The 13,230-nt window shown below is 47.7% G+C and overlaps 1 protein-coding gene across 11 annotated transcripts in view; it reads right to left on the bottom strand.

Moving 5' to 3' along the window:
- LOC135520205 (DNA-binding protein SATB1-like) overlaps nucleotides 1–13,230 on the bottom strand; it is a 56,556-nt gene that overhangs the window by 14,829 nt on the left and 28,497 nt on the right. For 4 of the 11 annotated variants that reach the window (XM_064945582.1, XM_064945581.1, XM_064945586.1 and 1 more), the window contains exons 7-11: nucleotides 13,011–13,088; nucleotides 10,262–10,755; nucleotides 7,985–8,212; nucleotides 6,057–6,128; nucleotides 5,403–5,633 (exon numbers count right to left, since the gene is read on the bottom strand). In XM_064945582.1, the coding sequence (XP_064801654.1) occupies nucleotides 5,403–5,633; nucleotides 6,057–6,128; nucleotides 7,985–8,212; nucleotides 10,262–10,755; nucleotides 13,011–13,088 (1,103 nt within the window). Of the gene's footprint in view, nucleotides 1–5,402; nucleotides 5,634–6,056; nucleotides 6,132–7,984; nucleotides 8,213–10,261; nucleotides 10,756–13,010; nucleotides 13,089–13,230 lie in introns of all 11 variants that reach the window. The other 7 variants (XM_064945585.1, XM_064945590.1, XM_064945588.1 and 4 more) reach the window with 5 other exon arrangements.

The following is a 13,230-nucleotide window of genomic DNA, read 5'->3' as shown; positions in this document are numbered from 1 at the left end:
TACAAGCATGGGGGCGCGCGGCGCGTGACATCGGTGTGCACGGGGGGGACTCCCACAGGGGGCACCCTAATGGAATATTTTCCCCGAGTCTAATAATACAGTTGGTATTGACTTGAGGTAATTAGGGGGATCATTAAAGCGCTTTTCCCGGCGTATTTGCCTGCCTGATCAGATTAGCCAGAATGGGCCTCAGAACAAGCCCTGTGTGGTCTGTCAGAGGAGATAGTGGGAACGGGCTGGGGCTGGAGCGAGGCTCTCCCCACACTGTTAGCCCGGCCTGGGAAGGAGAAGCAACGGGGGCGTGGAGGGAGAGAGCGACCTCAGACTTCGGACAGCAGGGGGCAAATGTCGGGGAGTGAAATGTGGGGATAGAGGTAGGTACAGTAGGTGTGATGGAGTTGGGCAAAAGAGCAGAGAGGAGGAGAGAGAGAGAGAGAGTGTGTGAATGAGAGAGAGAGAGAGGGGGGGGTGTGAATGAGAGAGAGAGAGAGAGAGAGAGAGAGAGAGAGAGAGATCGGGTGTGTGAATGAGAGAGAGAGAGAGAGAGAGAGAGAGAGAGAGAGAGAGAGAGAGAGAGAGAGAGAGAGAGAGAGAGAGAGACCGGGTGTGTGAATGAGAGAGAGAGAGAAAGAGAGAGAGAGAGAGAGAGAGAGAGAGAACCAGACAGTTGAGTAGTACAGTAGAGAGGTATGTGCATGCTCAGTGGGGGGAGGGGGGGTTAGAGGTGGTTGATGAAATGAGAGGCAGTGGGTTAGGTGCTGGTGGGGATTCCTCTGTCCATTAAACAATTACAAAAATGCTATTTTCAGATGGAAGAGGAGGAACTGCCTTTTGCAACATAATTCATACACTAAATTAATTATTCAGACATCTGGGTCTCCGGTTCAAGAAATTGTCTCTTTAATAATATAGAGGATCTGCCACCGTTTCCCTGGCAACCTAATAACCAAGCAACCGGATAAATAAATAAATCAATTAATAAACAGTCGTGGCCTTTATTTCACTTTTGGTGATGCTCTCTCATTTCTAATCTCCCTCAGGTTCGCAGTGAGAAAATCCGGAGTCTGTAAACAAACAATGGAGATTTTCTGTTGGCCGTTACACCACAGAAACAGAAGTGAAACTTTGGGAGGTGATTTATAACTTCACTCTGAATCAGCCCTATAACAGCACCACAGTCATATTATCCATGAAGGAAAAGGACTTCAAAAGTTATAAACCCCTCACATTTTTTATCTTTAGGTTCATGACTCATGGTGTAGGTGGTCAAGCCCAGTTTCTCCCTAGGCGCTTCCTGCTTCAGAAGATCAGATATTATTCAATTCTGTCAAAGCAGTGAGTCTACGTTCCAAATATCATCTCCCGTAACATCTGCCCTTTAGACTCAGCAGAGAGAGGAACCCAACATTTCTGGTGAGAATTGATTGACAGGTTTGGTAGGATGGGAGGGGTCCATGCATGAGTATTAAGGAGGTGGTTGGGTCATATGAGTGGGATGGATGTACAGCGTTCAAGCTGTCCCAGTCAAAAACAACAACACAGATTCCACTAACCCAGGATATGAATCATTTCAGAAATTATAGGCAGGGGGGGCAGGTCCAGTAATTCCACCACCCTCCTCCTCCCCTCCCTCTCTCCCACTCTCCACCTTTCCATTCCAGACCAGCTAGGCAGTCAGTGTCCTCCCCCCCTCCCCCCCGGAGAGCTCCGTGCCAGGCGGGCGCAGGGTGACAGATGGCACACACCAGCCCCCCCCTCCCTGCACCAACCCCCGGTGGCGCAGCGGCGGACCAGATCAGTGCCATTCTGTCTCATTAGAGCCTGGCTAATTAGCGTAGCCTCTTCCAGGGAAGAGAGAGAGAACGAGTGACAGAGAGGGAGAGAGAGATAGGCACTTGGTGGTGGCGTTTCTTTTTGTATTCCACTGGTCACTCTGTGTGTGTGTGTGTGTGGGGGGTATGAGTGCTAGCCCTGTGGCGCAGGAGCTCCCGGATCGCTTGTTGTGTGACAGCAGGGACTCTGATACAGACAATCACAGCTCCCTCTCAGGATGTGTGTCAGGCAGTTTAGACACCAAAGCCATGTCAGTGGCTCCCCACGGCTAGCCTCCCGCCGCTAGCCACCCATCGCTAGCTTCCGCTCCTTTAGCAGCCAACAACATACAGCTAGCTAAACACCCTCTCTGTTAGCTTAGCCAATACGGGTAGCCTCCATTTCTTTAGCTAAAACAGATAGCTACCTAGCCACCACCTCTACCGGTGCAGCTTTGTTAGCAGTGACAAGGGCTCTCATCAAAATCTAGCATCCATCTCTCCGAACGCTATAACTAAAGGGGCGTCACCTAATGCTAGCTGAGGATTCTGGCGGCATTGTCTCCTGTGGCTGGCTTCAAACCAATAGACTACATCATCAACAAAGGCTACCTCAATACTATAGTTACCCTCTATCAACCTGCTCAAACTAGTATACAGCACATCTCCCACAGCTGAATGTTGGCTCTACTTTGAATTTGATAAGAATGAAATTTGATACAAATGAAATATGAAGGGTTACTGGATTCTATCTTAATGTAATGTATAGCTGTACAAATTAATCAAAATAGGCTGCAGTCTCAAGATATCCTGTAGGCTGCATGACTGAACCTGATGCCAACCAGCAGCGGAATGGAGATTTTCAATTGTACTTACTCACTGCACCCAAAATGTTGAGGTTAAAAAGGTAAGCTAAATGCTACTATGAATATGAGAGAGAGACCTACCAGTTAAAGACTGGCAGAAAGAGAGGTCTGCTGTGGTTATGAGCCCTGAGAGGGGACAGGATGGCTGTGTTCCAAACCCCATCCCCCACACAACACACCCATGCACACCACACGCACACACACACACACACACACACACACACACACACACACACACACACACACACACACACACACACACACACACACACACACACACACACACACACACACACACACACACACACACACACACACACACACACACACACACAGTGTAAGCCAATCTCACACACTGGAGTGTAAGCCAATCTCTAAACTCCTGCTTAGAGCTCTCCCACTCAGGGGACCACCACTGCTCCCACCCTCTCCCATTCCACAGTCCTCTGCTCCCCTTCTCAGATCTCCTCCCCTCTTCTCCCCGCTCCTCCTTTCCCCTCCTCTCCTCATTCTATCTATCTTTCACAGTGGCAGGGCTAGACGAGGCAAATGCACACACAGACACACACAATAGCTGCCTGAGCCAAGCTCTCCTGTCCTCCAAACCCCCAACATTCGCCAGCTCTTTCAGGGTGGTGGGCAGCATACATGCAAGCGTGCGACCACCGAGAATTCCTGCACTGTGCCGGGGTGGCAGTGGGAAGAGGAGGCATGGCACACCAATCAGACACGCATGTGCCAGCCTCCGTATCGAGACTGAGCCTCCCCGCCCCCAAACCCCCGTTTCTCCTGCCAGTCTGCACCCCAATGGATGGACCCTTCCTTCACCACCACCCCCCACCACCATCCACCACCACCAGCTCCTCACTCCCTCGCCCTCGCCCTCCAACCCCAGCACCAGCAACCCCCACTGGGCTAAAGTGCAGGGCCTGGGTCTCTGGTTCTGAGTCTGGGCCTGGTGCGGAGTGGAGCCGCCACTGCCCCCGGTGGTGGTGTGGGCCTGGGCCGGGAGGGGCACCAGCTGCCCGGGGAGCGCCCATTATGAGATGGAGCCAGAGATAAGTGCTCTCCCAGGCCCCCTTTCACAGGCATAATTAGCACACTTCTTATCTGCTGCTCAATTCACATTCACACCCTCCGCCTCCATCGCCATGAATGGTGAAGCAGGGCGACGAGAGAGAAACTTAGGAGAGGAGAGAGAGAGAGAGAGAGAGAGAGAGAGAGAGAGAGAGAGAGAGAGAGAGAGAGAGAGAGAGAGACAGAGAGAGAGAGAGAGAGAGGGAGAGAGAGAGGGAGAGAGAGAGAGAGAGAGAGAGAGAGAGAGAGAGAGAGAGAGAGAGAGAGAGAGAGAGAGACAGAGAGAGACAGAGAGAGAGAGAGAGAGGGAGAGAGAGAGAGAGAGAGAGAGAGACAGAGAGAGAGAGAGAGAGGAGAGAGAGAGAGAGAGAGAGAGAGAGAGAGAGAGAGAGAGAGAGAGAGAGAGAGAGAGAGAGAGAGAGAGGGAGAGAGAAAGAGAGAGAGAGAGAGAGAGACATAGAGAGAGAGAGAGAGAGAGAGAGAGAGAGAGAGACAGAGAGAGAGAGAGAGAGAGAGAGAGAGAGAGAGAGAGAGAGAGAGAGAGAGAGAGAGAGAGAGAGGGGAAAGACAGTGGAAACCTGTTCACTCACAAATGATAATCCTGAGAAAATATTTTTTTTTCTCCAGCTCTTCTCTCCTCTCCTCTCTTCCAAAAAGTCTTTGAACTCCTGAACAAAAACAATGGTTTGTGCATCAAACTGCAATTTGCTAAAACAAAGGTATCTGGCCCTATAATCATCGCAATCAGCGGAAAAAAAACAACCTCCACAGATATTTCCAGATAATTTGGCCCCTGTTTAATCTATTTTCTTTTTCTTCATCAAGTAACAATTGTGGAAACATTTTCAACTCCACCGATATATGAACCCTTTAATAATAACGGCTTGCTCCGCATTTCTTTAATTAGTTTTAATAAGAGTTAAACTGATGGTAATTTTGCTCACACAAGCCGGTATTCAACGAGTGGGTTGTTCCCTGGGCGAGATAACAGGCTCCGCTTTAGCTCAGAGTCATTCAGAACACAGCTAATATAAACAGGTTTGTTTTGTGTTGAAACACTGTCTGCTGTTCGCTAAACCCACAATAAAGGAGACATATGTCATTATGGCGATAAATCACCAGTCGGAGAAGAGAGGAGAGTTGCACAATGTGGCGCTTCAGTTTTTGAACCCCCGAACTGGTGAATGTCTCCAGATCTGGTTTTATATCGTGTTTTATTCTTTTGTTTTCTAATGTTTCATCAACCACACTGGGAAGGAGCCAAAATGTCTCCTCGACAAGTCCAGGCATGAAATTAAAATATTAGCTCTGTAAATATTGATGTGTGCATTATATTTGAAGCTGGAACATCCACAGAACTGTAACTAATAGTTTAATAACATACGTTCTCAATAATATCGCCTGAGACATTCTTTTGTTCTATATTTTGTTTAAATGTTGAGTGCCAATTTCTCACAGAAATGATACAAGTTTCTCGGTTAACCCTCTTCTACTTCGTGGCACAGTGGAAAATAATACTTATTGTCTGTGGTGTTGTTCTGCAGGTCTGTGTGTCTGTACCAAAATAGTGCTCGTATTGGCCTCTGGCCTAGAATTGTATGTTATGTGTACCAAAATGGCAACCATAGTCATGGCCGTTACATGGTACCTGACTCTTGGAGGCGGCCACCTTGGCAAACAGAGCCTGGGAAACCTTGGCCCTCTTCATCTCCTGCTGGATCTCGTCATAGATGGAGGAGTTGATGTTGAGGATGCAGCTCTCCGTCTTGCCGTTCCACTCGCTGGGGAGCGGAGAGGCCTTCACCTGGGCAGGGTAAGGGGTGTCAGCAAAAGGGTTGGAAAACAAGGTGATGCTGCCGGGTTTTCTGGATTCGGGGATCTGTCCAGGTAGATAAAGGAGGGAAAGTGAACTATGTTTAAAACATGGGAGACCATTTCAAATTCAATTCTTTCATACATTTCATAATTTCTCTAATTAACTTCACTTAACATATATAAGAATATATAAGAAAACATATTGGTAACACTTTATAATAACGTTTATGAACAAGCATTAATAAACAATTGATGAACTATTAATAAATATGTTTTTATTCATTGAATTACTTATTAATAAGCTATTACATTTATAACTAAATACTTAATACTAAAATTCTAATTTCTAAAAGTGATACGAACAAATCATGCTACTATTTACATAAAATGTCACAACATACATTATTACGATAACCATGAATAACAATGTTATTGATACAGTACAGGAAGGGTGAAAGTGTCACAAAGAGATGGTTCATTTGCTTACAGGAGAGATGCCCACGGGGATTCTGGGGTTCCAGTCCTCAGGTCTGACGTTGTTACAGTCTTCTCTCCTGGGCTGCTGGGGCAACAGAGACATGTTTGTTTAGTTCCACCCTCAGAAAAGGGATTTAACAACACACACACGCACACACACACAACAACAAATTGTTAGGCTGTATCAACACAACGGTAGTATATTACATGTGCAATGACAACGTTAGTACACTGCAGTCTCATTGATGAAGCTAAACTGATCAGAAATCAGATTGCAGAGAGACACATGGAATTGAATCAACATTATTCCGTGGCTTGTTGTCATTCATATGCAAAGTCCAGAGGAAATCCTTTTAAAACTTGTGTGAATACTGTATTTTTTAAAATATTTTTGTAGGCAATAATTTCATTACTCAGTATTAATCTTATCAGTTTACAAACTTGCCCAAAACAATCAGTAAAAATCTCAAATAAATGTTTAACGCATATGCCTAGACATTTAACAGCCATTTTGGTGATTATGAAAAGATAATGGACCCAAAATTTGTGGTAAACTGGAATGTCTTAAGATTCCTGGGCATATTTTTTAACCATTTATGACTCAGTAGGCGAGGGGTGTCAGTGTGTGTACTGACTACCAACATTTTCCTTAGTAGCTGTAATTGCTAAGCCTTGGACATGCAGAGACCGGTGAGGGCATTGAAGCCCCCCAGGGGCACACATGAGAAACATACCACCGCATCATTTTTTAGGAGGCCTATAAAAGCCTCCCTGTCTCAGCTCAATTGCCACCCTGACTGATTTATGTGGCTAAATCTCCCAATGCATTACTTGATACTCTCTAGGAGCTGTCAGTGGGAGTCTGGCATATGTCCAGGCCAGGGCTAGTCCTACCATGATAGGACTCAGTCATATGTGAAGGGAAGAATAGAAAAACGCATATTAGGGCTGATGATCATATAATACAGTGATGTTTCATGTTCAGCAAGAAGTAAAAAACGGTATAGTAAATGGTGGAAGTTTAGATGTGACCTATCTAGAATCAACCCGTTATAACAAAACTACAAGGTCTGTGTGTCCTGTACTGCCCCATAAAATGATGCTTTTAGAATACAAACTGAAATCCCTGGAATTTGACTAACACAATTATTCAATCCAGAAAGGTGTGTGCACCTCCTGATCCACATGTTTGAAATGGACGACACTGAAATAAACAGAATTAGGGCCTGAACAGAGGTATGTCTGATAGCAGAAACATGGTCGAGTCTGGTCAACGTGTCGTTGTACGAGGGACATCTCTCTCTCGCTTTCTCTCTCACTCTGTCTCCCTCTCTGTGTCTGTCTCTCTCCCTCTATCGGCTCTCTCTCCCTTTTTCCATGTCCAGCTTTCACAGCCAACTGACTGTTGAGGAAGACCTGTGAACTGCAAAGTGTCCTTTTCCAAGTTTAAAAGCACTGGTTCAGAGTGTGATTCTTCCCTTTCCTTCCAGTTTTGTAAGGACGGCCACTGTGATCTGGCCATGCAGTAAAAAGGGCCTCCCTGTTTGGCCAATGGGTGGCACAGGGACATTCTCACTCTCCCAAATAAAAGGCAGTCTTTAGTCTGAGGCTGAACAGAGGAGGTCTTTGTCTGGCTCTCTCCGCCCCAGACACACTCGACCGCACTCAAAATGTGCTTAAGTGGAAAAGTTGCCACATACCTGTCCAATAAAGGACTTTGATTGTGGGAGAGACAGTGGAGAGCTGGTGGTCAGGCAGTTGAATGAGGAAGTGACTGACTGACAGACTGGGGGAGATTCACTAATCCACAGAACTTGTCGTCATTGAGTTGCTTCCTATTTTAAGAGTGGGGTGGATAGTGGCACTTGCTGTACAACTTAAGGTCAAAATAAATGTGTTTGTTCGTGTCCACGCTGCTCTGTCTGTGTGCATGCTTGCCTGTTCGTTCCATACCTGCACTGGCCGGGTGGGCGGGGTGCTGATGAGTGGTGCAGGTCCCATGGCCGAGGCAGCCGTCAGGCTCCTTTCCCTCTCGTCCTGGTAAATACGGTCTCGCTCGGCCTCGGGCAGCTGCAGGAAGTTCTGCATGGCCCGCAGGTTGACCAGCAGAGACTGGCTGGCCGTCTTAGGATCCTCCTCTTTACGCAGGATCTCAGACAACAGGCCCTGGGAGGAAGAGTGGGAGAGCGAGAGAGAGAGAGAGAGAGAGAGAGAGAGGGAGAGGGAGAGAGAGAGAGAGAGAGAGAGAGAGGGGGAGAGGGAGAGAGAGAGAGAGAGAGAGAGAGAGAGAGAGAGAGAGAGAGAGAGAGAGGGGAGAGGGGGAGAGAGATGGAGAGAGGGAGACAGAGAGGAGAGAGAGGGAGATGGAGAGAGACAGAGAGAGAGAGAGAGAGAGAGAGAGAGAGAGAGAGAGAGGGAGAGGGAGATGGAGAGAGGGAGACAGAGAGGGAGAGAGGGAGATGGAGAGAGGGAGACAGAGAGGGAGAGGGAGATGGAGAGAGGGAGAGAGAGAGAGAGAGAGAGAGAGAGAGAGAGAGAGGGAGATGGAGAGAGAGAGACAGAGAGGGAGAGAGGGAGATGGAGAGAGGGAGACAGAGATGGAGAGAGGGAGAGAGAGAGAGAGAGAGAGAGGGAGAGGAGAGAGAGAGAGGGAGATGGAGAGAGGGAGACAGAGATGCCCTATTTGTAAGCCCTGAGAAGACTCATACATTGACATCACTACAGGAACTTCATGTCCGTTGTGAACATTCTGTTTCTACTAGTAAATGAGGATAATGTAACTATTACAGCACATCGACTCAGTGAGCATCAGTGTAGCAATCAGTGTATCCGCTGTTCCTTTTCAATGGCTATGAATCCTGTCATTACGGGAATCACTGTATTATCAGGACTGTTTAACTGAGGCTTTTCATCCGCCATTGCAAACACACTGAGTGATCCATTTTCAGCTTCTCTTCTTCAATAGGTGTGTGATTTGGAAATAAACAAAATGATTTTGTAATAAACAACTTGACGTCAGTTCTGTTGATAATTACACCAACTACCGGAGCTGGAACCAGTGGCTCCGCTGTTTAACTAATGGTATGGTAGTTTAAGAAAACACATTGTGCTTGTGACTTAGTGAAACACTACAGAACAATGGAATAAATTAGCTTTATGACGGAGCCAAGTATGTATAACTAGATAGAGGTATCAACTCTGAATGGGGAGACAAGCTTTCATACTGACATTGAGTGCATGTCACAGGTATTCTGAAGATTGTGCGAGAATATGTGTGTGTGTGTGTGTGTGTGTGTGTGTGTGTGTGTGTGTGCAATTGTGTATGTGCTTGTATGTTTATTGCGCCCGGCCATCAACCCTTTCCATTAATCTCCCCAGTCAATCGGCCGCTTTTACAAAAAAGGACCGGCGAGCTCCCGTGTGTCCGCCCCGCTCTGCGTAGACACCATCACACACATTATTAACACGAACGGCAGAAACAGGAAGAGAAAAAAAAAATAACGCACAATAAGTAATACAAGAGGAGGCTCTCAAAAGGCACATTACGAACTCTTCATACCGGAGAGATAAGGCTGAAAGGAGAGGCTTGCCAATTTGCACAAAAACACCACTGTCTGCTTGCTATCCACTTAACTGTTTTTGTGGAGAGAGCGTCGGTACGCACTGATTCTAATAGATTCTTATCAAGAGGTTTCGCACACAACTTCAAAGTGGCGGAGGAGTAATGAGGTTTGCTGCCACCTCCCCCAAAATATGCAGAACATCTTAAGACATTATCTCTGTCAGGGCCCTGCTGTGCTGCCTGCCTGTGAAGTGAAATCACATGTCTTAGCGGAGGGAGAGCAAGCCGTGACCGCGCCTGATGCTCTGACGTTGCGGCTTGCCAGGTGTACGGTAGCTTTTAAATTGTTGTTGTTGTGGTGCTAGGTTGTTGTAAGTGGTTATAAGATTAACTGTTTTGATGATGGCCTTCGACAAGAATGCAGAGTTTGACTTTGAGGCACTACAACTCAAAACAATTCTGTCCTTGTGACAGATGTGTCAGAGCGCTTTGTCAGAGTGCTTTGGGGAAAGACAAGAGTTGTGTATTTTTGAATTTTCAGTCCTGGTAGCACATAATACTATCCTGAGATGTTGCAATCTTTCCCTAAATCTCCTATTGGCATCAATGTGTGATTTATGCCAGAGTCAGTGTTAAATTCTGCCCCTCCTCACCTGGGTCCTGTTGAAAGCCACGCGGGCGAACACGGCTTGGGAGATGCCGGCCCTCTTCAGCTCATCCCTCACCCACTGGTATATCTCCATGGACACCTCAGTGTTGCTGGCTACCTGGGGCTCCAGGGGCTTGGTCAGGGCATTTCGGTTGACCGGCGGGTGGTTGAGATACTGCTGCGACAGCGACTGCTGTGCCAGGAGCCGGTTGACGGCATACTGCTGGTTGAGAATCTGGGCCATGACCAGCTGCTGGTTCACCAGCTGGGGGCTAATGGGGGTGGACACCAGGCCTGGGTGGTGCAGGCCGGGGGGGAGCTGAGCCGGGCGGCCGGGGTTCTGGCCCCCACCATGGGACGGAGGGGGCAGGGGTGGAACCGGGGAGGAGGGGGGCTGCTCGGCCGTGTTGCCCGGGATGGGCTGTTGGGAGAAGGTCAGATGGTTGTGGTTGTGGTTGGGGCCCGGAGGAGAGTGATCGGACAGGCCATCCATGTCTGCTGGAGGAGGGGAAAGAGAGGGGAGGCAGGGGGAGAGGAGAGAGAGGGTTAATTTAAACACTTTGAATACTGGCTGAAGAGTACAGCAGAAAATGTCCAGAAAGAATATACCAATGCACACTGTCCAACCCACTCAGATGAGTAAAACAGACTTTGAAATTGAAAACAGTGCATCAGGCTAAATCTCTAAGAAACAAAACTTTACAGCCTCTGAACAAACCTGTGTCCCTGTGATAAGACCTAGCTGTTCAGACACTTGCCTGTCTAAAAATCCCCAGCCTAGATTCAGGCCCCAGATAAAGGGCCTCAGTGTGCGACCTGCAGGCAGCCCCCAGAGCCTTGGCAGCTCCCGAAATTAGTTTAGAACGTCCATGGCCCAATCATGTGAGCAATAAAAACAAGTGTGTGTGTGTGTGTGTGTGTACGTATGTTCGTGTGTGTGTATGTCTGCACATACTGGGAGACAGATAATCCCTGAATCGCTCTTTATGTCCCTAATTATAAAACAAGGTACGGAAGCTAGCCAATATGACATTTTTTTGGGACGGCCTAAATATAACCCCAGGGAGAGGAGGGGAGAGATGAGAGAGCGAGAGAGAGCGAGAGCGAGAGAGAGAGAGAGAGAGAGAGAGAGAGAGAGGGGGGGGGAGCTCTACAGTATAAGGAGCATCCTAGACATGACCTCTTCCATATGTCAGCCTGTTCAGGCCTAAGGAAAAATGAATGTACTATTTATGGTGTCTCTCTCATTTTGGGAATATTTAAGTCCATAATGGCAGCTTGTGAGTATTTTGAGCTCTGTCTAAATTACAAGTCTGTGGATGAAAATAATCATTAAAAAAAATCTAAGGGGATATCAAAGTGACTATGAGTGAATGTGAGGTTTTGTCAAACTGGATCTGCTAGAATCTGCTGAGGTTTTCTATCTAAAGAATTCATACAGATTTAATCATTTACATTCACTGAACTTAAAATAGTATCTCTTAAATAATCCATATAGTACCATTTACACCTGGATGTGTGCAACTGCCAACATGGGACCCTAAAATCATATTGAATCAAATAAATCATATTTCTGAGAGGCACCAATTGGTGTTAGGAGGAGAACATTTTCCACAAACTCAATATTTCAGCGGTATATAAAAGATTTGAGTGCCTGGAAGAGCTCCAAAAATCCACATAATAATCACAAATATAGCAGCATATTTTCTTAACTGTCAGGGAACATAAAAACTGGCCAAGACCGTTCTTTTCAGTATTTGTCGAAACAAATTATTAAGAAGGGGGAAAAAAACGTGGTAATAATTACATCTCTCCCATAATCCCCGGCATTCCCTGGCTGTGATGATTTGCTCTTGTCTCTCTACTCTGTGCTCACACACATTGCTGGGGGGCATGCTCACAAATACACACACACACATACTGAACGCACACAAACACAACATTTCCATGAAAAAAAAGAAGGGAAAAAAGGGTGTCAGAAAAGCACGTCCGGCCCTGGAGAGAAGGCCTGGTGGGGAATCCTGCTTCAAAAGAGCCCCACATTAAACACACAATGGGATGTGGGCTGAGGGAGGGAGGGAGGGAGGGAGGGGGAGGGAGGGAGGGAGGGAGGGAGGGAGGGAGGGAGGGAGGGAGGGAGGGAGGGAGGGAGGGAGGGAGGGAGGGAGGGAGGGAGGGGGAGGGGAGGGAGGGAGGGAGGGAGGGAGGGAGGGAGGGGGAGGGAGGGAGGGAGGGAGGGAGGGAGGGAGGGAGGGAGGGAGGGAGGGAGGGAGGGAGGGAGTCCAAAACCCCATGGATCTCTTGTCTCCTGCTGGATAGGGGGACTGCTCTCACACTTCAACAGAGTAGAGACCACTTTGCTGGGTCCCATAGAAGCAGACTCTGACAGCAGAGACTGTCGACCAGGGCCCTTCAAAGTGTTTAACCAGACGCATTTTCAATTACAGACAGTGTCTCGATGTAAGGCAATGTAACTACACTGCCCATGGTGGTAGACGTATGTTTATGAAACTACAGTGGCACTGAAGCACAAAGGAGAGACTAACACACTCCCTTTTAACAGTGCCCTCTATGCCATCGCTGCCACTCAACGGGCACGCATAGTAGGCATCCTTTCATGAATATTAAGGTTGAGAGTGTTGCTGTGGGCGACAAACAGTCACCTGTGGGGTGCCAGCTTTTGCAGGGACTGGTTAGGGACACAGTGCAGTGTGTGTTCCCACAGACGGTATGTGTTTAGCCTCGTGACGTACCTAGTGTGTTGGCACGCGGGCTGTCGTGGAGGACACACGTCCCCAGGTAGCCCTCCAGCTGCGAGGGTTGGCGCATGCCTGCACAGATGTGTGGGCAAGATGGGCAAACACACACACACACACACACACACACACACCACACACAGAGGACAAGACACACAGTGCACAGGTGAAGAGAGAGAAAGAGAGGGTTAACACCCCATACCATCTACATGATACA

Source organism: Oncorhynchus masou, chromosome 29 (assembly GCF_036934945.1).
Source record: "Oncorhynchus masou masou isolate Uvic2021 chromosome 29, UVic_Omas_1.1, whole genome shotgun sequence".
Lineage (NCBI taxonomy): Eukaryota > Metazoa > Chordata > Actinopteri > Salmoniformes > Salmonidae > Oncorhynchus > Oncorhynchus masou.
The sequence above is the reverse complement of the archived record's forward strand: the minus strand, read 5'-3'. Positions and strand labels throughout refer to the sequence as shown.